This window comes from Hyperolius riggenbachi, chromosome 7, assembly GCF_040937935.1.
Source record: "Hyperolius riggenbachi isolate aHypRig1 chromosome 7, aHypRig1.pri, whole genome shotgun sequence".
NCBI classification, from domain to species: domain Eukaryota; kingdom Metazoa; phylum Chordata; class Amphibia; order Anura; family Hyperoliidae; genus Hyperolius; species Hyperolius riggenbachi.
The window spans coordinates 33,869,039-33,893,752 of NC_090652.1; the positions used below are offsets into that span (position 1 = coordinate 33,869,039).

General features: G+C 44.1%; 1 protein-coding gene across 1 annotated transcript in view; it reads left to right on the forward strand.

Moving 5' to 3' along the window:
* LOC137525470 (NACHT, LRR and PYD domains-containing protein 1a-like) overlaps positions 1-13,608 on the forward strand; it is a 90,177-nt gene extending 76,569 nt beyond the window's left edge. The window contains exons 8-9 of the mRNA XM_068246570.1: positions 7,607-7,651; positions 12,492-13,608. Coding sequence (XP_068102671.1) covers positions 7,607-7,651; positions 12,492-12,766 — 320 coding nt within the window. The 3' untranslated portion in view covers positions 12,767-13,608. The remainder of the gene's footprint in view (positions 1-7,606; positions 7,652-12,491) is intronic.
* Positions 13,609-24,714: the final 11,106 nt, after the last annotated feature.

Genomic DNA, 24,714 nt, shown 5'->3' on the forward strand with positions numbered 1-24,714 from the left:
AATCTCATTCGCGCTTTAAGGTTGGCTAAGCTGACACACATCCCTTGCCTGGCGCACGTGATGAACCTAGTAGTTCAGCGGTTCCTGAGGACATACCCAGGCGTGCCCGATCTGCTGTTGAAGGTGCGTCGAGTGTCCAAACATTGTAGAAATTCCAGTACTGCTTCGGGGGCACTCGCCAAGATGCAGGAGCGCTTCAATCTCCCCCACCATCGCTTGCTGTGTGATGTCCCTACGCGCTGGAATTCTACGCTGCACATGCTAGCCCGCTTTTGCGAGCAGAAGAGTGCAGTGGTCCAGTACATGACGGCGCAGTACCGAGGCGCATCCGGCCAGCTGCCAAGCTTCTGTGGATCCGATTGGGCCAACATGTTGGACCTCTGCCAAGTCCTCCAAAATTTTGAGCAATCCACGTTGCTTGTGAGCAGTGACAACTCTTCAGTCAGCATTACCATACCACTGCTGTGTTTACTGAAGAGGTCGATGTTAAAAATCAAGGAAACAGCTGTCATGATGCAACTGGGGGAATCTGAAGGAGAAAACGATCAGCGTGATGGTACCAACATCAGGCCATCCGCCTCAGGGAACGCTGGCCCCAGCAGCTATGACGAAGAAGAGGAGGAGGAACAGCTGGAGTTGGAGCAGGAATTTCATGCCACCACTGACGAGGGCCAGAGCGGTGCACGTTGGACTTCCACAATTCAACGCGAATGGTCAGCAGAAGCAGACCAGGAGGAAGGTGACGACTATGATGCATCACAACAACTATCACAACGCTCACAAGAGGATGATGAGGATTCTGGTAGGACTCTGGCACACATGGCTCAATTCATGCTAGACTGCATTGAACGTGACCCACGCATTGTGCGCATTCTGGACAACACCAATTACTGGGTTTATACCCTTCTGGATCCACGGTACAAACACAATGTTCCAAAACTGCTTGAAGAAAGAGTCAGACAGGTCAAAATGGAAGAATACCAGCAGGCCCTTGTGGAGACTTTAGAGAGGAGATTGACATCCTCCCCCTCCTCTAGCCAGTTGTACGCAGACAGACTGACTTCCGCAAACCCAGGACGACCAGGAGGGCAGCAAACAACGCAAGCCGCAGCTAGTACCCAAAAGGGAATGGTATCGGCAGTGTCCTTGGAGTGGGAAAATTTTCTGACACCCATGCAGCCGCAGCCCACTGAACAGCAAGCGTGCAGATCCACCTCCAACACCGATCGCCTGGAGAAGATGGTCAAGGACTACATGTCAGATGGCGTAGCTGTGTCGAACCATCCATCTGCACCCTTCAACTATTGGGTATCGAAGCTAGACACCTGGCACGAACTGGCAATGTACGCAATAGAGGTGCTGGCTTGCCCGGCAGCCAGCGTTATGTCGGAACGCTGTTTCAGTGCTGCCGGAGGCATCGTCACAGATCGGCGTATCCGCCTCTCTACAGACAATGCAGACCGTCTGACTCAAATTAAAATGAATCAATCCTGGATTGGAAATGACTACGCAACACTCCAGGACCCCAACCAAGTAACATGACCAATGAACATCTGGGATGGTGTTGCGTTTCCGGGCCCTGTTTATTGAACCTCTCATCTGTATTACATTTATGACTGCATGGCGGCAAAAAGCATTGCTGCTATATCCGCACGCTTTTTGTCCACATGCAAGGCCTGGGTTGTTGTGTCTCACAAAGCGTGGCCTTCTCCTCCTGCGCCTGCTCCTGTTCCATCACGTCTGCTGCTGCTGGGTTAGCGTTGCCGCGTGGTCCCTGTTTATTGAACCACTTATCTTTATTACATTTATGACTGCATGGCGGTACAAAGCATGCTATCCGCACGCTTCTTGCCCTCATGCAAGGCCTGGGTTGTTGTGTCTCACAAAGCGTGGCCTTCTCCTCCTGCGCCTCCTCCTGTTCCATCACGTCTGCTGCTGCTGGGTTAGCGTTGCCGCGTGGTCCCTGTTTATTGAACCACTTATCTTTATTACATTTATGACTGCATGGCCGTACAAAGCCTGCTATCCGCACGCTTCTTGCCCTCATGCAAGGCCTGGGTTGTTGTGTCTCACAAAGCGTGGCCTTCTCCTCCTGCGCCTGCTCCTGTTCCATCACGTCTGCTGCTGCTGGGTTAGCGTTGCCGCGTGGTCCCTGTTTATTGAACCACTTATCTTTATTACATTTATGACTGCATGGCGGTACAAAGCCTGCTATCCGCACGCTTCTTGCCCTCATGCAAGGCCTGGGTTGTTGTGTCTCACAAAGCGTGGCCTTCTCCTCCTGCGCCTGCTCCTGTTCCATCACGTCTGCTGCTGCTGGGTTAGCGTTGCCGCGTGGTCCCTGTTTATTGAACCACTTATCTTTATTACATTTATGACTGCATGGCGGTACAAAGCCTGCTATCCGCACGCTTCTTGCCCTCATGCAAGGCCGGGGTTGTTGTGTCTCACAAAGCGTGGCCTTCTTCTCCTCCTGCGCCACCCTCCTCCTGTTCCATCACGTGTGCTGCTGCTGGGTTAGCGTTACCGGTCCCTTTTCCTGGAACCTCTTATATGTATTACATTTATGACTGCATGCCGACAAAAAACATGTTACCTGTGCAAAGAAAACAGACATTTCCCGCATTTAAAAGACAGTTTTCCCTTTGAAACTTTAAAATCGATTTTCTCAAAAACTATAAGCTCTTTTTGCTAATTTTTTTTTCCTCTTGTACCCACTCCCAAGGTGCACATACCCTGCAAATTTGGGGTATGTAGCATGTAAGGAGGCTTTACAAACCACAAAAGTTCGGGTCCCCATTGACTTCCATTATGTTCGGAGTTCGGGTCGAACACCCGAACATCGCGGCCATGTTCGGCCTGTTCGGCCCGAACCCGAACATCTAGATGTTCGCCCAACACTACTCAGAAGGATTCGCTATCTCTTCGCAGAGATGAACGCAATCCACAAACGGTAACAGAACAGGATTCAGAAGGATTCGTTATCTCTTCGCAGAGATGAACGCAATCCACAAACAGTAACAGAACAGGATTCAGAAGGATTCGTTATCTCTTCGCAGAGATGAACGCAATCCACAAACAGAACCAGGAGCAGGGTAACTACCTCAGCACGGGTGGTCACGGTACGCGCAACCTACCAAAACGTGCTGGAAAGCTGACTAACTGCACACAGGATATAAACAGTTCGTGTACGTATACATCAGCGACACTGATGTATCAACGTAACACAAATACAAGGAAAATAATAAACGTGCTGGTATGCATATATATTGGCAATGAACCAATATATGATGCAAAGACCAGCAAAGTATCTTTATAACAAGAAACACGATCGGGGGCTAAAGCGACAGCAAGACTGGCTTACACTGAAGCTATGAAAACCCAAGGAAACCCTGCAGGAAGCAGATCTTTATACTGAGGTCATCCAATGGGAGCAGACATGCAGATTCCCACACAGGTGAATGATAATCAGTCACAAGCTGACAGCAGGGAAAGACAGACAAAGCTATGCAGCTTGCATGGAAATAGATCAGAACTGCCTGAGCTGCAGCACTACTACTTCCAGCAATAGCTGCTGCAGCAGCGATCATTACAGTACCCCCGCCCTTAAAAGCGGATTCCAGACGCTTTTCAAAACTGAAATTCCCAACAAAACAGTCTGACTGATAATTCATGATGACCGGGACAGCCCGGCAAGACCGAATTCCAGAATCAGTCCCCACAAGACTGGACCCATCAGAACCAGAACCTACAGAACCATGCCCATCAGTACTACAAGCCCCAGTGTGACACCCATCAGAACCATGATTTCCAGAAGAAAGCCCTCCGAAATTCCCTGAGCGATACCCACCGCCTTCCAGGAACCGTTCAGAAATGCCAAAGCCTTTGCAATGCCCACCGGTACTGTCTTTACCAACACAAAACCCACTGTTGAACCAGTCCAAGGCACCAGGACAAGTTTTCTCAGAGACCTCCCAGAACACCTTGAAGCTCCAAAGAGATCCCCATAGGTCAGAATGCCCCTTAGGCTCACATGGAGAACTATCAAGAACCCCTATGGAACCTAGGGCAATTCCCGAGTCAGGGCCACAAGGACAAACATCAATATCAGGGCTTTCAGGGACCAGAACCATCTCTGGGCATGCAGGCAGACTGGCAACATCAGAACGTGTTCCCACTAAGGAAGCATCAGAGCACGCTAACACCTTAGACACACTTGGGCATTCTGGCACACAAAGAACATCTGGGCACACCGGCACAAGAGAAACCTCTGGGCATGTCAAGGAACTGTGAGCCTCAGGGTCAGCCAAGACAGGACCAAAACCAGGACTGGCCAAAAAAAAATCATCATGACTAAACTTCGCAACTACTGGACTTTTACACGAGAATGCTGGATCAGACTTAGATGTCGCTGATTCCAGCAAAGTCAGTAACAAATCAGATTCAGGGGCACTAACAAGACAGGACAAATCTTCTGATGTATGCACTGAACCAGATAGGGACTCCACAACTACCTCTGGACTGGACAGAGACTCATTTAATACACTGGATTGGAGCTCATGAGGCGCTGCAGAACAAGTCAGTATTGCAGCAGCCCCCACTGGACTAGGCAAAACTGAGGAATTCCCTGGACAGGAAGGGGACTCTGGATTCTCTGCTGAGAAATTTGCACAGGGCAAGGTTAAGAATGTATCAGTGGCTTCTGTTTTACTGGTAAGTAACACTGAGTTATCCATGGTACAGGGTGGAATTGCAGGAACTTCAATTTCACACAAAAAGAGCTCCGAATCACCTGCTGAATCAGCCAAAGGTGCTGAAGCAGGCGGGTCAGAACGCCAAATTTGCGAATTCGGAGTCACATAAAAATCATCCAAAATCAGTTCCCACACATCAATCAATGGAGCCACAAAGTCATACCCACACACACCAGTTTTTATTAGGTTATAGGCAGACTTAATGCATGCATTCAATACTAATTCACTTTTTGCACTGTAAAATTGACAAAATGAACTTGAATCATTCTTCCATTCATTGACCAGAGCTTCCATCTCTCCTTTCTCAAATGGAGGATTCCAAGCATACTTAACAGGCAGATCATGGTTTGCAGATATGATTGTAGCAGGGACATATATTGGGTTAATTAGCAGGTGATTGGCAGATTCCTTATTCCTAAGAATCTCCAATACCTGTAGCAAGTGCTGAACTGTAGTGTATGCAAACTTTCCTTGCTTCACAAATAAGTTGATTTGTTCAATACTCTGTAATATCTCCTCATAATCATACTCAGATAATTCTTTTAAACAAAAATCTTTATTTTCCCTAGCCAGGGAGGAAAGTTCATTAGTAGTTTCATAAGTCCATTTAACTCCCCTGAAAGACAATTGCATTTCATTATCTGTTAATGGCAGAATCTCATTATAGGTCTCAGTCGCTAAGGATAACGACTCTGCAGATCGGACACGTTTCTTAGAACGTTTGCGTTTTGCCTTTGACCTTGCGGTTTTTGGTGATTTATTCAAAGCTGCAGGAAAATTATCAGTAACACTTTCTGCTTGCTGCTCATTCTTGCAAGCAATTGAAGGAGCAGCTGATTGGCCTGCTGCCAGGAGTTCATTAAGAGGAAAAGGCAATGGATCTATGCGCAACCAGTTATGGATCACAAACGCTAGAAATTCCAGCGGTCTCTCTTTCAAATCGGAATGATTGAGAACATCAAATGCCCACTGGAATAATTCCCCTTTAAACAAAATATAACTTAGTTGGAGTGCCCAGGTTGAAACAGGAGTCGCTTGGAGATCAGGATTGGTCAGGAACCTGGCACATTCAGAGAAAAACTCATTTTCTGTTTCAGAGCTAAGTTCTTCAAATTTCTTAAAGGAACAGGAACCATAATTAACAGTGTCATACTTTCTGGGAATCCCCCCCACAATGGGGATTGGTAATGGGGTTTTCATAATGTAAGGCTTGGTGGTGTATTCTCCACAGTCAGCATGCAACGCATGAGCTGGCGTGGAGGAGGTACACACACTAGCACCAGGAAACAGGCTATCCCTAGTATAGTGGAGGGGAGGACTGACTCCAATAGGAGATTGTGGCGCACAGAGCCGGTGCAGATCTGACAGCCACAAACAATGCTTTCGTTATAACGTCTCAGCGCAAAGTAGCGCTGAGCGCACAAACCAGAACTGAGGAGATCAGGACAGGTAGACAGAATGAACGCTTGCTAGCTAGCGGCTACTTAGCGACAGCAAGCGTCCAAAACCAGACAGACTGGAATGAGGCAGCCAATGCGCTGCGGCGATGGCGTGCCTCACAAAGACAGGACAGGACAGTCAGGAAATAGCAGGATCGAGATAGATGAACATAACACAGATAAATATACAATAAGTATGTTTTCCTAGCGTATTACAATTACAGCTATCAATGAAACTATTTGTAACGTCTGACTAACATATGTATATATCGGCAATGAACCGATATATGACATAAGCAGGAACGCTGACTAGGAATGGAGTCATACAGGGAACAGGACTCAGAAGGATTCGCTATCTCTTCGCAGAGATGAACGCAATCCACAAACGGTAACAGAACAGGATTCAGAAGGATTCGTTATCTCTTCGCAGAGATGAACGCAATCCACAAACAGTAACAGAACAGGATTCAGAAGGATTCGTTATCTCTTCGCAGAGATGAACGCAATCCACAAACAGAACCAGGAGCAGGGTAACTACCTCAGCACGGGTGGTCATGGTACGCGCAACCTACCAAAACGTGCTGGAAAGCTGACTAACTGCACACAGGATATAAACAGTTCGTGTACGTATACATCAGCGACACTGATGTATCAACGTAACACAAATACAAGGAAAATAATAAACGTGCTGGTATGCATATATATTGGCAATGAAGCAATATATGATGCAAAGACCAGCAAAGTATCTTTATAACAAGAAACACGATCGGGGGCTAAAGCGACAGCAAGACTGGCTTACACTGAAGCTATGAAAACCCAAGGAAACCCTGCAGGAAGCAGATCTTTATACTGAGGTCATCCAATGGGAGCAGACATGCAGATTCCCACACAGGTGAATGATAATCAGTCACAAGCTGACAGCAGGGAAAGACAGACAAAGCTATGCAGCTTGCATGGAAATAGATCAGAACTGCCTGAGCTGCAGCACTACTACTTCCAGCAATAGCTGCTGCAGCAGCGATCATTACAGTGAGCTTCTTTGAGCTCTGGGACTTTGTAAAGTGGTGGACAGCACTGTCTTTTGAAGCTCTTATCTCACCTGTCTCTCATTGTTTCATCTTTGTTTATGATTTTTCTGACTAGACAAGTTCAAAGGGTCAGTAGCCTGCTCTGTGTAATCATTTAAAATGTGGGGTGTATTGTTAAAACTGCAATTATTAGAGAATGATGCAATGTTATGTAAATAAGCTATTTACCTGAAAATAAAAATACGACCCTACTTTCTTTGCTACTAATGTTCTATTAATTATCCATACTACACATTATATCATGAGTTCTTTTTTCGCTTCTGTGTCACTTGAAGTGATTTTTGTAAAGCTATAAAAATGGCCTCAATATGTGTTTAATTTTCAGGCGATCTAACATCCCTGACGGAAGAAATGGCAAAGAAGCAGAAAAGTATGTCATCTTTGTCTAAATATCTTGAAGCCTGAGGTCCATTCGGCATACTATTGTTAATATTATTATTTTGTTTTTTGTTATATAATGCAGCTACCTTTAGTAAAAACCACATAAGGAAAAGCTTTTTCTTCCAGAGCTTCTCCCAGGAAAAGTACTGAGTGTCAGGAGGAAAACATTCAGTGTCAGTAGGAAAACATTCAGTGTCAGGAGGAAAGCCTTCAGTGTCAGGAGGAAAACATTCAGTGTCAGGAGTAAAGTCTTCCGTGTCAGGAGGAAAGCCTTCAATGTCAGGAGGAAGTCTGTCCTCTTTTACTTTTAAAACTCTCCTGTTGGTCCTAATGTAACGGATGTAGGCATGTGCACACGGGGAAGAGGTGGGGGGCATCATGTAAGACCCCCTACCCCGGAACTTTCCCCTGGACTTCCTCCTTAATGTTGCTGCAGTGACCCACTGGCCGCCGATAGTGGTGCTCATAACGGCTGAATTTGACTTGAGTGATTTAGTCAAAGTTTCCTGTTATTTCAATTCAACTGCAATTTTAAGTATGAATGGAAGCAGATTTCCGATTCAAGTCTGTTTACCAGTCAAAATTACGTAAATTACAGTCAAAATTTTGATTTTAATTACACCTTTGCATTTTACAGTCAAGTATCATACAAGATATACATACATATGATACAAACATAGATACTGCATACATATATGTATGTTAATATATATATATATATATATATATATAGATAGATAGATAGATAGATAGATAGATAGATAGATAGATAGATAGATAGATAGATAGATAAATATATCATACACAGTCCTGCCCATAATTATCCATACCCCTAGAAAAGTTTGTCTTAAAGTTACTTTTATTTACCCAGCAAGCAGTAATCTTTGGACTGGAAATGACATAGGTGTCTCCCAAAAGATAATAAGACAATGTACAACAGGCAATATTGTGGGGGAAAAATAAAACATTTCTCAGCTTTTATATTTGATTTCTGTTTTCCGATTTATGAATCCTAATCGGAAATGCCGATTTCTGATCTGAAATACGGACATTTTAATTCCGGGGAGTGCAAATGAGCATCCCTAGTGTCCTAGTGTCCAGCATGCTTTGGTCCATATCCTACTTTTATTTTTTCCTGAGTTTTCTCCAAGGAGATATTTTCAAAATGTATTAATAAAATACATTTAAAGCTCTCACCAAGCAAGAAATTACTAAAAATATTTTTCATATTATCTTTCTTTTTTACTTGTAGTACTGGCCATAGCAGTTGCTCATCAGATTTGTTTGTAAATGTACCTCAGCCATTGATCTAATATTATCAGATGATGTGAATGGTCAGTTTTGAATTGTCTAGTGTATAAAAAGCTTGTGTTAGCATTTGTATCATAAGGTGCGTACACACGCACCACTACAGAGAACGACGGGTCCATCAGATCCTCCCGCTGGGCGGTCGTTCTCCTGACAGTAGTGCGTCTGTAAGGTCTGTCTGCAGACTGATAAGGCTGTTTCTGCAGAAACAGCCTTATCAGTCTGCAGACAGACTGTACAGACACACTACTGTCGGGAGAATGACCGCCCGCTGGGAGGGTCTGACGGACCCGTCATTCTCTGTAGTGGTGCGTGTGTACGCACCTTTAGTCTACATGCAGCCCAGCTTTGACAAAGGAGCACTGTGCTCCGACACATTGCTATCATGGCTGTATGCAAGCAATAACTAAATTAAAGAGCATAAAGAAATGTTATGGTGCTGGTCTGCATGACAGACCAACCACGGCACATCAGTACTGGGGGAGAAGCTGAGGGTGTGCTCCACTATATCCTCTGATCATTACCCCCCTGGATCAAACAGCAGATTATAAATAAGTACACTATTTACAACTAAGACTACTGCATGCATTAGGTCAACCACAATAACCACCAAGCACCACAGAAGCAGAAAAACCCAAGTAACAAAAACAGAATACACATTGGCCTCAATTCACTAAGCTTTATTAAACACTTTATCAAATGTTTGATAATTTTCCTCATGGGTGAAATCTAATTTTGAATTCACTAAGGTGTTATAGATTTATTGAACGTTTTATTGGTAAAACATTCGATAAATATATAACACCTTAGTGAATTCAGAATTAGATTTTACCCATGAGGTAAATTATCAAACGTTTGATAAAGTGTTTGATAAAGCTTAGTGAATTGAGGCCAATATATACAAAGATACTCAGAACAGAATCAGTAGGCAAGAAGCAGAATCAAGACACATTCAAGCTTAGAAATCAGGTAGTTAAATAACAAAATATAGGTCAGGAACAGATACTTCTTTTTACTGGCTATTTATGTTCACGCTGCATCCGTGCAGCAGAACGAGGTCTTTATAACCTCCCCCCCAAATCCCAGGGCAAACATTTCCAGGTCGTGGATTTTGCTGCCCGGGGAGGCAGAGCTTAGCGCTATAGCTCTGCCTCTCCTGGAGTCAATCTCAGTAGATCTCTGCCTCTCCCCACCTCTCTTAGTGAAAGAAAACTGAGAAGGAAGGGGAGAGGCAGAGATCGGCGGAGATTGACTGCAGTAGAGGCAGAGCTACACCGCAAAGCTCTGCCTCTACCAGAAAGCGCACCCCGATTTTTGTCCCAGGGATTTGGGGGGTATAAAGCCCTTGTTCTGTCGCAGGAATGCAGCATTTTAGCACTGCTCATATTGCTTAACATAAATAGCTTGTAAAAAGAAGTATTTTGAATGGCTTCAGACTCTCTTTAAGTGGGCAGTCCGAGTGCTAAATAATTAATTCTAATTCCTCAGGCTATTGTGGAACATCTGCTGGTGGAACATATAAGCCCATAAAGTTCCAGACCCTGCCTGCAGATAAACGGCAATGAAATGTAGAACTGTAAATGTAAACTGAAATGTAGAATACGTCCATAGACTTGAGAAGGCCACCTACTGGTGGGCAATGAAAGACCACTGCAGTCCATACACATACTAATATCAGCAGGCCAAACATGAAATTGTTCCTGACAGAGTGTTAGAAATGTTGACCTTTGTTCTTAATTAAAATATTTCTGTCAAAATATTTGGATTTGTTTTTATTTGCATCATTGGAGGGGGTGTAAAGTGTAAGGGGCCCACAAAAGGTTCTAGTTTTTTTTTTTTTTTTTGGTTTCTGATGGTCTCTAAATGACTTTGGGGACCAAGAACAGCAATAAAAACCTGAAATACGTTTTAATCCTTTACTACACAATTCTTTCCTGGCTGCATACCTGTTCTGTTCAGTGAGCCCACCATACCTGTTCTGTTCAGTGAGCCCACCGGATACCTGCATACCTGTTCAGTGAACCTGCCACTGCATACCTGTTCTGTGAACCCACCACTGCATACCTGTACTGTGAACCCACCACTGCATACCTGTTCTGTGAACCTGCCACTGCATACCTGTTCTGTGAACCCACCACTGCATACCTGTACTGTGAACCCACCACTGCATACCTGTTCAGTGAACCCACCACTGCATACCTGTTCAGTGAACCCACCACTGCATACCTGTTCAGTGAACCTGCCACTGCATACCTGTGCTGTTCAGTGAACCCGCCACTGCATACCTGTTCAGTGAACCCACCACTGCATACCTGTACTGTGAACCCACCACTGCATACCTGTTCAGTGAACCCACCACTGCATACCTGTACTGTGAACCCACCACTGCATACCTGTTCAGTGAACCCACCACTGCATACCTGTTCAGTTAACCTGCCACTGCATACCTGTTATGTGAACCCACCACTGCATACCTGTTCTGTGAACCCACCACTGCATACCTGTTCAGTGAACCCACCACTGCATACCTGTTCAGTGAACCCACCACTGCATACCTGTTCAGTGAACCCACCACTGCATACCTGTTCAGTGAACCTGCCACTGCATACCTGTACTGTTCAGTGAACCCGCCACTGTATTCCTGTTCAGTGAACCTGCCACTGCATACCTGATGTGTTCAGTGAACCCGCCACTGTATACCTGTTCAGTGAACCTGCCACTGCATACCTGTTCTGTTCAGTGAACCCGCCACTGCATACCTGTTCTGTTCATCAGCCAGGCGACCATATGGGCTGTAAAGCCACCAAAACCTGCACTCTCGCCATGGTGCGCACCAGTCCAGCACGGCCGTCACTACACAAACAGCTGTTTGTGGTGCGTTACACGGTGAGTTTGGTGTGTCAGTGTGAAGTAGTACCTTAATTACACTACCTGATTGATGTATACACATGCAAGATGTTTTAAAGCACTTTAGGCCTGTCATTTAGCATTCAATGTGATTTCTGCCCTTAAAACGCTGCTTTGCGTCAAATCCAGATTTTTCCCGGGGACTTTTGGCATGTATCCCACTCCTCCACCTGGGGGTCCAGGTGTTAGACCCCTTGAAACACTTCCATCACTTTTGTGGCCAGCATAATTTTTTTTTTTCAAAGTTCGCATCCCCATTGAAGTCTATTGCGGTTCGCGAACTTTTATGCGAACCGAACCTTACGCGAAAGTTCGCGAACCCGGTTCGCGAACCTAAAATCGGAGGTTCGGCCCCACTCTACTGGAGGCAGGATAGATGTGTGTAGTGGGTGGGTGGTGGTGGGTGGGTGGTGGTGGTGGTGGGTGGTGGTGGTGGTGGTGGTGGGTGGTGGGGGGTATAGTCTGGGCGATGGGATTGCTTTTGCCTATCTTTGTGTGAGATGGGAGCTTTTAAAAAGTTTCTGCTCCTTGTTCAGGTGGGAAAGATGCAATGTATAGGTAAAATAAATACTGTTTATTAATGGTGAGAAAAATATTTATTTTTATACACACAGGAGCTTGCGATATTAAACGTTTCTTGAAGGAACATCATTCTCATCTTGTGGCAAGAATAACTAATGTTTCACTGGTTGTGGATGAGCTGTATGCTAGCAGCCTTCTGGAGGAAGAACAAGTTGACCTTATCCGCAGCAGGCCAACCACACAGGAACAGATGAGAGAGCTACTTAAGGATGCACGCTCTTGGGGTAAAGAGGAACGGGTGAAGTTCTATCAGGCCCTGGAGAAACATAATGGCCCAGTCATCAAGCATCTGCAGAGGGGATCCTAAACACATCAAGCAATGCTATAAATAGTTGTATATGATCAATCGGTTCAAACCAGTGGTGTACTCGTGCATTCACACATAATCATTAGCTACCTCTGATATAAACTTAAGCAACCTTTGACATAATCAAATGCAATCAAGCAGTCCTGAAGGGTAATAAATCCCCAACACACACTACTAAAATGTTAATACATGCTCCTATAATATCATGTCTGAGTTATTGTAACATACTACTTTGTGGCACCGCTCCAATCTGTACTGAACTTGGCTGCTTGACTCATTCAACTTTCTTTTTGCTCTTCCTCTGCTGCTCCTCTTTGTCAAGCTCTTCATTGGCTTCCAATTAACCAGAGGATTCAGTTCAAACTCTTAACCTTAACTTACAAAGCTCTCCACCATTGCTTTCCTTTGCACATCTTCTCAGTAGTTTCCAGATACCAGCTGCAATCTCAGGGCTGCCCATGATGTTCTTTTGTTCTCCTCTAAAATTTCCTCCCTGCATTCATGTATACAAGACTTGTCATGTGCCTCACCCCTCCTCTGGAATGCCCTGCCACAACATATCCATCTCCCTCCAACCTTTGATATTTTTAAATGTGCCTTCAAAACTCACTTTTTCCGTCAATCATACTCTACCTTATGGCATTTCCCCTTTGACCTCTGGCCACGTTGTACTAGATAACCTAAAACATGCTGCCTTTTGGTATGAATATTGCATGCTACCTCACCTCTTGTCTTGTACCCCCCCCCCCCCCCCCATCTGTTAGATTGTAAGCTTGCAAGGACAGGGCTCTCCCACTGTTTTGTGTCTTGGAATTTGTTACACATTTTTTAGCAGGATAACAGAGGCGCCAGGTAGAGTAAAATTAATTAAAATCGTTAAAAAGGGGGAAGTGAGTGGACTCACCTCTTTTCTGGAAGAAATGGCCGGACAACGGGCAAGTTACTTGCAGTTTAAAGTAACATTTATTAATAACTCCAAAAGTGCAACGCGTTTCACGGGCAACAGTCCAGCTTCTTCAGGCAAACGATTTTTGGAGGGTACACTATCTGGTCAAGAGCTGGGTATTGTGCCTCTGTCTTGACCAGACAGTGTACCCTCCAAAAATCGTTTGCCTGAAGAAGCGGGACTGTTGCCCGTGAAACGCGTTGCACTTTTGGAGTTATTAATAAATGTTACTTTAAACTGCAACTAACTTGCCCGTTGTCCGGCCATTTCTTCCAGAAAAGAGGTGAGTCCACCCACTTCCCCCTTTTTAACGATTTTAATTAATTTTACTCTACCTGGCGCCTCTGTTATCCCGCTAAAAATAATTTAATCCACCCTTGGTGGAGGGGTGTATCCCCACTTTTTCCTATCTACAGAGAGCGACTTCTTAGACCTGAGCGGGGTCAGGTTATAATTCTCCCCGCCTGCTCGCCCAGTGGTTGCCTTGGTGGCGACCTACCTTTGTGAGTATAATCACCTTCTTCATCACCAGATACCATTACATTAACATACTACACCATATCGGGCTCTGGGTTTCCCTCTCTTTACATTGTTACACATTTTATTCATGTTACTTTTGTCACTGTAAAGACCAATTCTGTACTTTGCATCGATTCTGTATTTTGTACCAACTCTGTATTTTGGTTATTGTTGTATACCATTGTCCATATTATTGTGTACCCCTTGTTTCTCTTACTTACTTTGTACAGCACCATGGAGTATGTTGGTGCATTATAAATCAATAATAATAATAATAATAATAATAAAATCTACATGGTCAGCAGAGGCAGCACAAGTTATAATAGAACCATATAAATACAGTTAATATGATATTTTAAGCAAACCTGAAAGTGATCCTGAGCTGAAGCTCCGGATCAAAATTTGTATGCATACCTTAAGAGAGGGAAGCCTCAGGATCCTCCTGAGACTTCCCTCGTTTATCAAAAACCCCACGTTGTTGAGCACGGTCTCTCTCCACACCGGGGCTGCCCATCTCTTCTTTCTGATGTAGGTCCGTGGAATAGCCACGCGACCCCCCGCCAGGGCCGATTTAAAGTGGATCCGAGATGAACTTTTACTCATTGCATAATTGAGTTCCTTTCCTATTGTTTATAGGGCATTCCTCAAGCCAAATACTTTTTTGTTTTTGTTTTAATGCTCGAATTCCCTATAAACTAAATAAGCCACTCCCACAGGTTTTCAGAGAACCAAGGCACTTTCAGACAGTAGCAAGGGCTCATGGGAGCTCAGTGTGGGCAGGAGGAGGGGGAGGTATTACTAGCCAGAGATTTCAGAGGCAGAGGGGAGGAGGGAGGAGCAGGGGGGATTAGTTTTCTTTGCTCAAGATACAGATAAGCCTGCCTCTGTGTAATGTTTACAAACAACATGGCCGCTGTCATTGTATCACAGAAAGAAATATTCTTATTCTAAAAAAAGCTGATTGCAGCTAGATTTGCTGTGTAAACTATCTATACTTTAGATAAGATATATAGACAAGTTACTTGTTATGCTTAGTTTTTCATCTCGGATCCGCTTTAAGCAACAATGGGGCCCCAGGGCAAAATAAACCTGCCCCCCCAACAGATACCCCGGAACAAAAATCGGCATTACGGGACATGTTTTGCAGCTGGTATAGTCAGGGTGTGAAGCCCCAATCGGTCAGAGCTCCACATTCTGGCTACCCCAGCCTGCATGGGGGACAAGGGGTTAAAAAGTTTCAGGAGGGGGGGCCCCGCATAATTAAAAAAAAAAATTCCCACACTCTAAACATAAAAAAATTGGGAAAATAGGAAAAAATGCCAGGGATCTTCATACAGCCACATTGCGGCTGTATGGCGATCCCTGGCCAAAGCGCTGCGGCTGCGTATAGACCCCCTGGAAACCCCGTCAGGAAATTTATTGTTCTTTCTTTTGATGCATGTAAAATTACACTACCATTAGGTTTGCTCCTAAAAGTGACATTTACCGCATTTAAAAGTATACTTTTTTCCTTCGAAACTTTAAATTCTATTTTCTCAAAAACTATAAGGTCTTTTTGAAAATGTTTTCCTCTTATTCCCAATGATCTCTTTAACATATCCTGCAAATTTAGGGTTTCTAGCATTTAAGGTGGATTTGCTATTAACCATTAAAGTCGGCGGGTTTTTAAATGTGTATTTTATTTCCTTTGAAACTTTAAAATCGATTTTCTCAAAAACTATAAGGTCGATTTAATTTTTTTTTTCCTCTTGTAGCCACTGGGGGCCCCTGCAAACTCTGGGGGCCTGGGGCAATTTCCCCCTTTGCCTCTATGGTAGCGCCGGGGGGCCCTGCCCCCCCGCGCGCATGCACAGTACCATGGAGCCAACAGCTCCAGCTTACTGCGCATGCACGGGCGGGCTGGGTCAGCTATTACGTGGCCACGCTGGAGCAGGAAAAGCTGTGCTGCCCTGTTAGGATAAGCAACAATGCATTGTCAATAATCTTTTGGGGGTCGTGCTCAGTGATGGGGGACAACACAGCAGAGTGGGATGCCTCAATAGGATCCTGAGGCTGTCCTCTCTTTATGCAAGTACCTGATGTTGTGTACCTGAACTTCGGCTCGGGTACTCTTGAAGTAAAAATAAACTTAAGAGACAATTAACTGTATATGTAGCACCAAGAGGAAATAAAACCTTTATGCAGTCATGTTTTCCTATCAATTTTAGGGGCAAAATTGTAACTCTGAAGCCTTTACAGCAGCCATGATGGTGTGACCTACAATATGGTTCATTCAGCTCCTGACAAAAAGAAGTAATAACATTTAAACTTTTTTTTTAGCTCTTTTTTGTCATCAGCAGTGTTTGCTCACTCAGATAAGATTTTCTTTGGTTTACACATCCATTCTGTATATAACTTGCTGTTCCACTGCTTCACTTTGATATAGATAGCTCTGCTCTTTTGACTTTTGTAATACAAAAAAATAAAAAAATTGGACACAAGCATGTTTTATGTAGTTCTGTGTGTACCTATAATTATCTCATCTTGTTATATATTATGTGTCAGTTCAGGTTTGCTTTAAAAAACATTTCTCATCTGAGAGTGAAACATATCTCACAAGCAGATCGTTGGACCATTCCAGAAGTCTCAAGGGATATTTATCAATACTTGCCACACATCAATTAAAAAGTTGTTATGTCACTGTGGTATAAAGAACTAGACAAGCTGATGGAGGCGCCCTTGATCAGAATCAGAATCAGAATCAATTTATTTTCGCCAAGTAAGTTTGCACCTACAAGGAATTTGTCTTGGCAGTTGCTTAACAAACACAAACAAAAACAATACAAGGACAGACAGTGTGAATATTACAAGTTAAGGACATTATAAGTATAGTGGCAGTAAGCAATGTGATAATTGTTCATGTTTAGTTCTGTGCTGATTACTTTCAGTCCTAGCAGCTCTAACGTGGTTCAGCATTAAGTATGGCTACCGCTTGAGGAAAAAAACTGTTCCTGTGTCTAGAGGTTTTGGTAGCGATTGACCGGAATCTTACTCCTGAAGGCATGCGCTGGAAGATGGAGTGAGCTGGGTGAGAGGGGTCACAGGCAATTTTGGATGCTCTCTTTCTGCACCTGCTAGTGTAAAGATCCTGCAGGGAAGGTAAGCTACAGCCAATTATCCTTTCCGCTGATCGGATGATGCGCTGCAGCCTCCCCTTTTCTAATGCTGAGCAGGAGCTGAACCATACAGTCATGGATGATGTTATGGTGGATTCGATGATTGCAGTGTAGAACTGCACCATTAGATTTTGAGGTAGGCCAAACTTTTTCAGCTGCCGCAGATGGTACATTCTCTGTTGTGCTTTCTTGACAACAGTGGCGGTGTTGTTGTCCCATTTTAAGTCGTTTGAGATTGTGGACCCAAGAAACTTGAATGACTCTACTTGGGTTATTGTGGATCCATTTATGATTAAGGGGAGGTGCTGGGGGGGAGATCTCCTAAAGTCTATTATCATCTCCATGGTTTTGAGAGCATTTAGTTCCAAGTTGTTGCTGCTGCACCAGGAGGAAAGCTGTCCCACCACATGCCTGTATGCAGACTCATCCCCGTTTTGAATGAGACCAACAACTGTTGTGTCGTCTGCAAACTTCAGAACCTTAACAGATGGATCTGTGGAGATGCAGTCATTGGTGTAAAGTGAGTACAGCAGTGGGGAAAGCACACAGCCCTGGGGTGCACCAGTACTGACTGTCAGAGAGCTTGATGTGAGTTTACCAAGTCTAACACGCTGTCTTCTGTCGGTTAAGAAGTCGGTTATCCATTTGCAGAGGGATTCAGGTATGTGTAGCTGGGAGAGCTTGCTGTGCAGCAGTGATGGAATTATGGTATTAAATGCAAAGCTGAAATCTATAAATAAAATCCTGGTGTAGGTTCCTGGGATATCTAAATGCTGTAGTACATAATGCATACACATGTTCACGGCATCGTCTGTGGATCTGTTAGGCCTGTAGGCAAATTGCAAAGAGTCCAGCAGGGGATCTGTGATGGATTTCAGATAAGTCATTATCAGTTTTTCAAATGCTTTCATGACCAGTGATGTCAGGGCAACAGGCCTGTAATCATTTAAACATGTAGGTTTTTTTTTTTTTTAATTGGTACAATAGTTGCGCTTTTAAAACAGGCAGGAACAATTGAGAGTTCTAGAGATGCTTTGAATATGTCTGTAAATACAGGCGCTAATTGGTCGGCACAGAGATTCAAGCATTTCGCAGACACAGCGTCTGGTCCCATTGCTTTCCTGGTGTTTTGTTTTTTAAAGAGTCCATTTACATCTGATTGGCGTATTGTTAGAGCATGCACATCTGGGGACAGGTCAATAGATTGTGTCTGGCCTCCTGTGTTGATGATTTACTAACACAGAATATGTAAATGAGAAGTGTAAAACCTTCTCAGAAGAACAAACCATTAATAATGGAAAAGGTATATTTATTCATGCACAATAGACAACGCGTTTCACGGGTCTCGGCCCACTTCCTCAGGTCAAGAGCCTGTAGAACTGTCGGTCACGAGCGTGGATGCCTAAAATTTACTACAAGACATACTTTCCAAAACTAAAGGCAGTTTAAATAAATGTATTGTAGCCTGGAGCATATTTCTAAAGTCTCATTATCTATCTAGAAGTTGTCTTACTGTACAAACCATTGGGAAAATGTCCATAAGATATGGCTGTGATGGTACTTTACACCAAAAAGACTGGCCTGCTTCTCACTCAAAAAGATCTCAACTCTACTGAAGACACTGCAACCAGATGGGTTCATTGGTACATATACTGTGGGCATGCCTGAATCCTCCTCCTCCCTGTTTTCACATTGAAGTTATGCTGCATAAATACACAGAGAGAACCTGAGATGGTGTAAAAGGAAGAATTTGTACATTCCTGGGTCTTCCTCCAGCCCCCTCCAGGCTGATCGGTCCCTCGTCATCCTTCTGCGCCACCTGGATTCTCTGCAATTTGCCTTGGAAAGTCCTCCGGTCCAGGGCATACTGCAAGCCCCAGTCGTGCTCCTGGGACCGGGAGTGTCCTACTCCTGCTCAGTACTAAAATGGTGGAGCGCATGCATCTGGACTGCATCTGCGCCAACTGGTACCAACTGGAGGATTTTCTGGGGCAAATTGCAGAGGATCAGTGCAGAAGGACTGCGAGGGATCGATCAACCTGGAGGGGGCTGGAGGAAGCCCCAGGTAAGTATAATTTCTTCCTATAAGCCATCTCAGGAACCCTTTAACCCGGGACACATCCTCCAGATATAGGTTGATAGCTACACATGTATTGTGTGCAGCAAATATTTAGTCACAAGAATTGCCCTCATATGCTAAGTTAAAATATGCAATGCAATACAGCATGCATCTTGAGAAACCACTCAGAACAAAACCCCATCATAGCAATATTCTGTACATTCTGGAGAATAACTGGGAAGCAGAGCCGGGACAAGGTCCTCCAGCACCCAAGGCTCAGACACCAAAGTGCGCCCCTCCATCCCTCCCATCCCTACCGTCACACACTGATTGCTATTAGACTAAGAGGCGCCACAGGGCCCACAACCTCCCCAACACCTTAATATCTAGTCTTGCAGTGTCTTGCAGTCACTGCTGTGTATCCTCTTTTCTTATTTCTTTCTGCTTCAGACACAATTAGGAATGACAGCTGAATGAATTCTGCGCCCCCTCCTACACTGCGCCCTGAGGCTGGAGCCTCTCCAGCCTATGCCTCGGCCCGGCCCTGCTGGGAAGCCTTCCAACCAGCCTAAACAATAAATGAAGAGATGTTTCAGCTTATCTGATACGTACTCATAAAGGGATATACATTAGTTCCCTCATGCCTGGTATCAATATATCTCTATAGCAACAGTAACTCCCAATAGGGATGGTGGGAAAAGCCGATGCCCAATTCTGTGGACATTTCGGATTTCAAATTTCTGATTTCGGATTCTGATTTCCAAGGTGTCTCTTTTAGTCAATTTTTGCATTCTCTGATTGGCCTTATACTTCCGAGTTTTTTGACTGGGCTAAAAATACCGAGTGCGATATTTCAGCAGAAATCCGATTTCCGAGTTCCAATCACAAATATGCATTTCTGATCAGAAACCTAGAAATTTAATTTCCGCAGAATCCGAATGAGTATCCCAATCTCCCAACACCCATTCACATGTTTTATTAAATAGAAATTGAAGTACAGAACGTAGCTGCCCAGTTGAGGTTGTCCTACGCTCCGTTGAATAAGTTGTTTCCTTGTTTATGGTTTATAAGTTTTATAACTTTGTCTCAACCAACTTCTGATTGTGACGAGTAAATGCGCAAGTAACAATTATGATTGTTTTCCTTTTATATGCTAACAGCGAATGAGGGCTGGTGCACACCAAGAGCGCATCTGAGCGCTTTTAAAAACACTAGCGCTTTGAAAAGCGATTGTCTAAAGTTTTTCTATGGGATGGATCACACAAGAGCGATGTGATTTTTTTTTCTCAAATGCAAACGCGGGTCCTGCAGCACTTCTGAGGATTTCGGAGGCGATTCAGCCTCAAAGTTAGGTATAGGAAAGTGGAACATCGCTCTAAATATCGCTAGATCAGAGCGATTTTCCAAGCGTTTTTGTAACTAAACCAGTACACTACCAGCTGTACTGTACCTAAAAAAAAAAAAAAAAAAAAAAAAAAAAAAGCTACACAAAAATACTCCAAAGAAAAGGTATAAATAGAAAATCGCTAGGCACATTACCTTGAAAAATCACTATAACCCTCCTGGCGGTCTATTAAAAACCGCCCGGGGGCAGCGCAGCCGTTTTTTTGAATTATTTTTTTTTAAATCATGTAGCGAGCCTAGGGCTCGCTACATGATAGCTGCTGTGCAGCGGCATCCCCCTAACTTCTTTGATCGCCTCCGGCGATCGGCGATCAGGAAATCCCGTTCAAAGAACAGGATTTCCTGAAGGGCTTCCCATGGCGACGGGGCGGGATGACGTCACCGACGTCATGGACGTCGTGATGTCTAAGGGAGTCCCGATCCACCCCTCAGCGCTGCCTGGCGCTGATAGGCCAGGCAGCGCATGGGGTCTAGGGGGGGGGGGCTCTGCGGCGCGACGGATAGCGGCGAATCGACACGGGGTGGCGGCGATCAGTGTGCTCACGCAGCTAGCAAAGTGCTAGCTGCGTGCAGCAAAAAAAAATTGCACAAACCGGCCAAGCAGGGCCTGAGAAAACCTCCTGCGTGGCTTACCCCGAACTACGTTCGGGGTTACCGCCAGGAGGGGTTAAAAGCGATGAGCATTTGGAATTACACTAGCGCCTTTTGGTGTGCACTGGCCCTTAATGATATCCATGATGTTTGGTTTACTTCTTAAATACAATTTAAAAAAAAATATCTGTGTTTTAAAAGTAAACATTTGTATTAGCCATATCCCCCTACATACCAATATACAGTAATATATATCTGTAGGAAGTGTTTAGGAAGTGGGTATCCTGAATAATATATTATATTCTACTATATGTCATTATGGTTCTTCTTTAATTTTTTCCAAGTCCCCAGAGGTTTTCCTTGCATTTCCTCAATACTTGTGACAGGTGGTCATCAAGAGAGGATGTGAGTAAGTTTAAAGAGAAACTCCGATCAAGAATGGAACTTTATCCCAATCAGTAGCTGATACCCTCTTTTACATGAGAAATCTGTTCCTTTTCACAAACAGAGCATCAGGGGGCGCTGTATGACTGATATTGGGGTGAAACCCCTCCCACAAGAAACAAGAAAAGTACGTACTCTTGGCAGTTTCCTGTCTGTGAACCTTGTTGCATTTTGAGAAAAAGCTGTTTACAACTGTTTCCAACTGCCAAAAACCATACAGCAGCTACATCACCTGCCAACAGTAAAATGTTCACTGGAGTTCCTCTTTAAAGAGAAACTCCAACCTAGAATTGAACTTTATCCCAATCAGTAGCTATGACCCCCTTTTACATGAGAAATATAATGCTTTTCACAAACAGACCATCAGGGGGCGCTGTATGACTGATTTTGTGCTGAAACCCCTCCCACAAGAAGCTCTGGGACCGCAGTACTTTTGGCAGTTTGTTACAATGTAACAAGATTCACAGACAGGAAATAGCTGTTTACAGCTGTCTCTAACAGCCAAAACAGCTAGGAGCAGCTACATAACCTGCCCACTATAAAAATGTCACCATGTAATAAATGTCAGAATGTAAATCGGGGAGAGGAAAGATTTTACAATGAGCAAACACTGACTAAATCATTTATACATAATTATGGTAAAAATGAAGCACTTTTTTTACTACATTATTTTCACTGGAGTTCCTCTTTAAACAGTCTATTCTTACTCTATCCAGAAAAGACGGGCGTGTGCAGTATGGAGCCGCCTTTCTTTGGGAGGACTCGGATCCTGCAGTCCCCTGCGGCGGGGGTATCAAACTGGGGAGCTGCCGCTGCCACGAGGGGACGAGGAGAGGAATGGGAAGCATCTAAAGAACCCAGAGCCTTCCTTCTCCTTAGGGAAGTATGTGGCTTTTTTTGTGATTCCCATTGACTTTAATGCTCTGATGCTTTGATATCGTGACACTTTATTGCTTTGATGCTTTGTTATCACATTTGTTATGTTGGTTATATGTTACACGTTGCCTAACATTATTGTCAGTTAACTTTTTTAACGTTTTTACTAACATGAGTAACAGTTTATCATCAATACTTGTACCTTGTACCTTCTATAAATATTGAACATGTTAATGCATTGTACAAATACATGTTCAATTTTAAATATAATGCATGTATTGTTATTTCTCTTAAAAATACTAATAAAAAGTATATTAGAAAAAAAAAGAAAAAAAATTATACATGTATTTTAAAATATAAAAGTTAGTTATCTAAAAATTGTTAAAAGAATACTGTAGGGGGGTCGGGGGAAAATGAGTTGAAGTTACCCAGGGCTTCTAATGGTCCCCCGCAGACATCCTGTGCCCGCGCAGCCGCTCACCAATGCTCCGGCCCCGCCTCCAGTTCACTTCTGGAATTTCAGACTTTAAAGGGAACCAGAGCTAATGGAAGTAAAAGCTGTTATACATACCTGGGGCTTCCTCCAGCCCCATACGCACGGATCACTCCCACGCCGCCATGCACCGCTGCTCGCATCTAGGTGAAACCATCTCCCGTCGCTGACGTCATCAGAGCCGCGCTGCGCAGGAGAAGTGCGCCCTCTACATATCTCTCCATACACTGCTGCAGACAAACGCAAATAGCGCACCTCTGCTACGCTAGACTGGCGGCAGAGTGGGGTCCCAGTTCTTCTAGATGCGGGCAGCGCTGGACGGCGGCATGGGAGTGATCCGTGCGTATGGGGCTGGAGGAAGCCCCAGGTATAAATAACAGCTTTTACTTCCATTCGCTCTGGTTCTCTTTAAGGTCTGAAAACCACTGCGCCTGCATTGCCGTGTCCTCGCTCCCACTGATGTGTGGTCTGTGCCTGCGCAGTACGCACCTGGTGACATCAGGGGAGCGAGGACACGGCAATGCAGGCGCAGTGGTTTTCAGACCTTAAAGTCTGAAATTCCAGAAGTGAACCAGAGGCGGGGCCGGAGCATTGGTGAGTGGCTGCGCCAACACAGGATGTCTGCGGGGGACCATTAGAAGCCTCGGGTAAGTTCAAATCATTTTCCTCCGACCCCCCCCCCCCCCCCCCCCCCCCCAGTGTTCCTTTAAGTTTATTTACTTGGTTAATGGTATGCTGTACTGTGTTTTTTGTTAGAGATTAGCAATAAAGTTTGATATTTTGAAACACTTGTGCTCATTTATTCGCCTTTTTCTAGCCTAATATAATGATTCTATTAGTATATGTGACTGAAGAATCAATCTGATTTTTTTTCTATAGATTCTTTATTTTTCAATTTTTTGAAAGTTTAAAAATAAGAAACAAAGTTTGCGAAAGAGAATCAACCTGATTTTTCATGTAAATTAATAAGGGTTGTAGCAGTCTTGGCCTGGTCAATCCACACCTACCATTACAGTTTATGCATACAGTAGAATCCTTTTATAGTAAATTCCAAAGGACCAGGCAAAGTGGTTTAGGTTATCAAAATTTTATTTTAACAGAAATGGTCATACTCAAGCACATAAAGTATATTTATAGCACTGGATCTAAATTTAGTAAATCATTGGGAGTAGTTATTTCTTTTCAATGCCTCAGCAAGCGAGCACAGTGTGTTAGCTAGATCACCATGCATAGTGCATACAGCATCAATATGCAGGGATTTGCATGCAATAATCATCTGCACAGGAAGCAAAAGTCTCACCACTTAATGCAGGTACAGTACTGATAGTGTGCTCCTCTGTCCACATTCTGTGCAGCCTGGATGATACTGTGTTGTTGCAGCCATGCACAAGCAAGTTACAGATAACAGGCAATTCCCTCAGTAATCAGGCAGCAGCATACGCAGGAAGCATAGGTCTCACC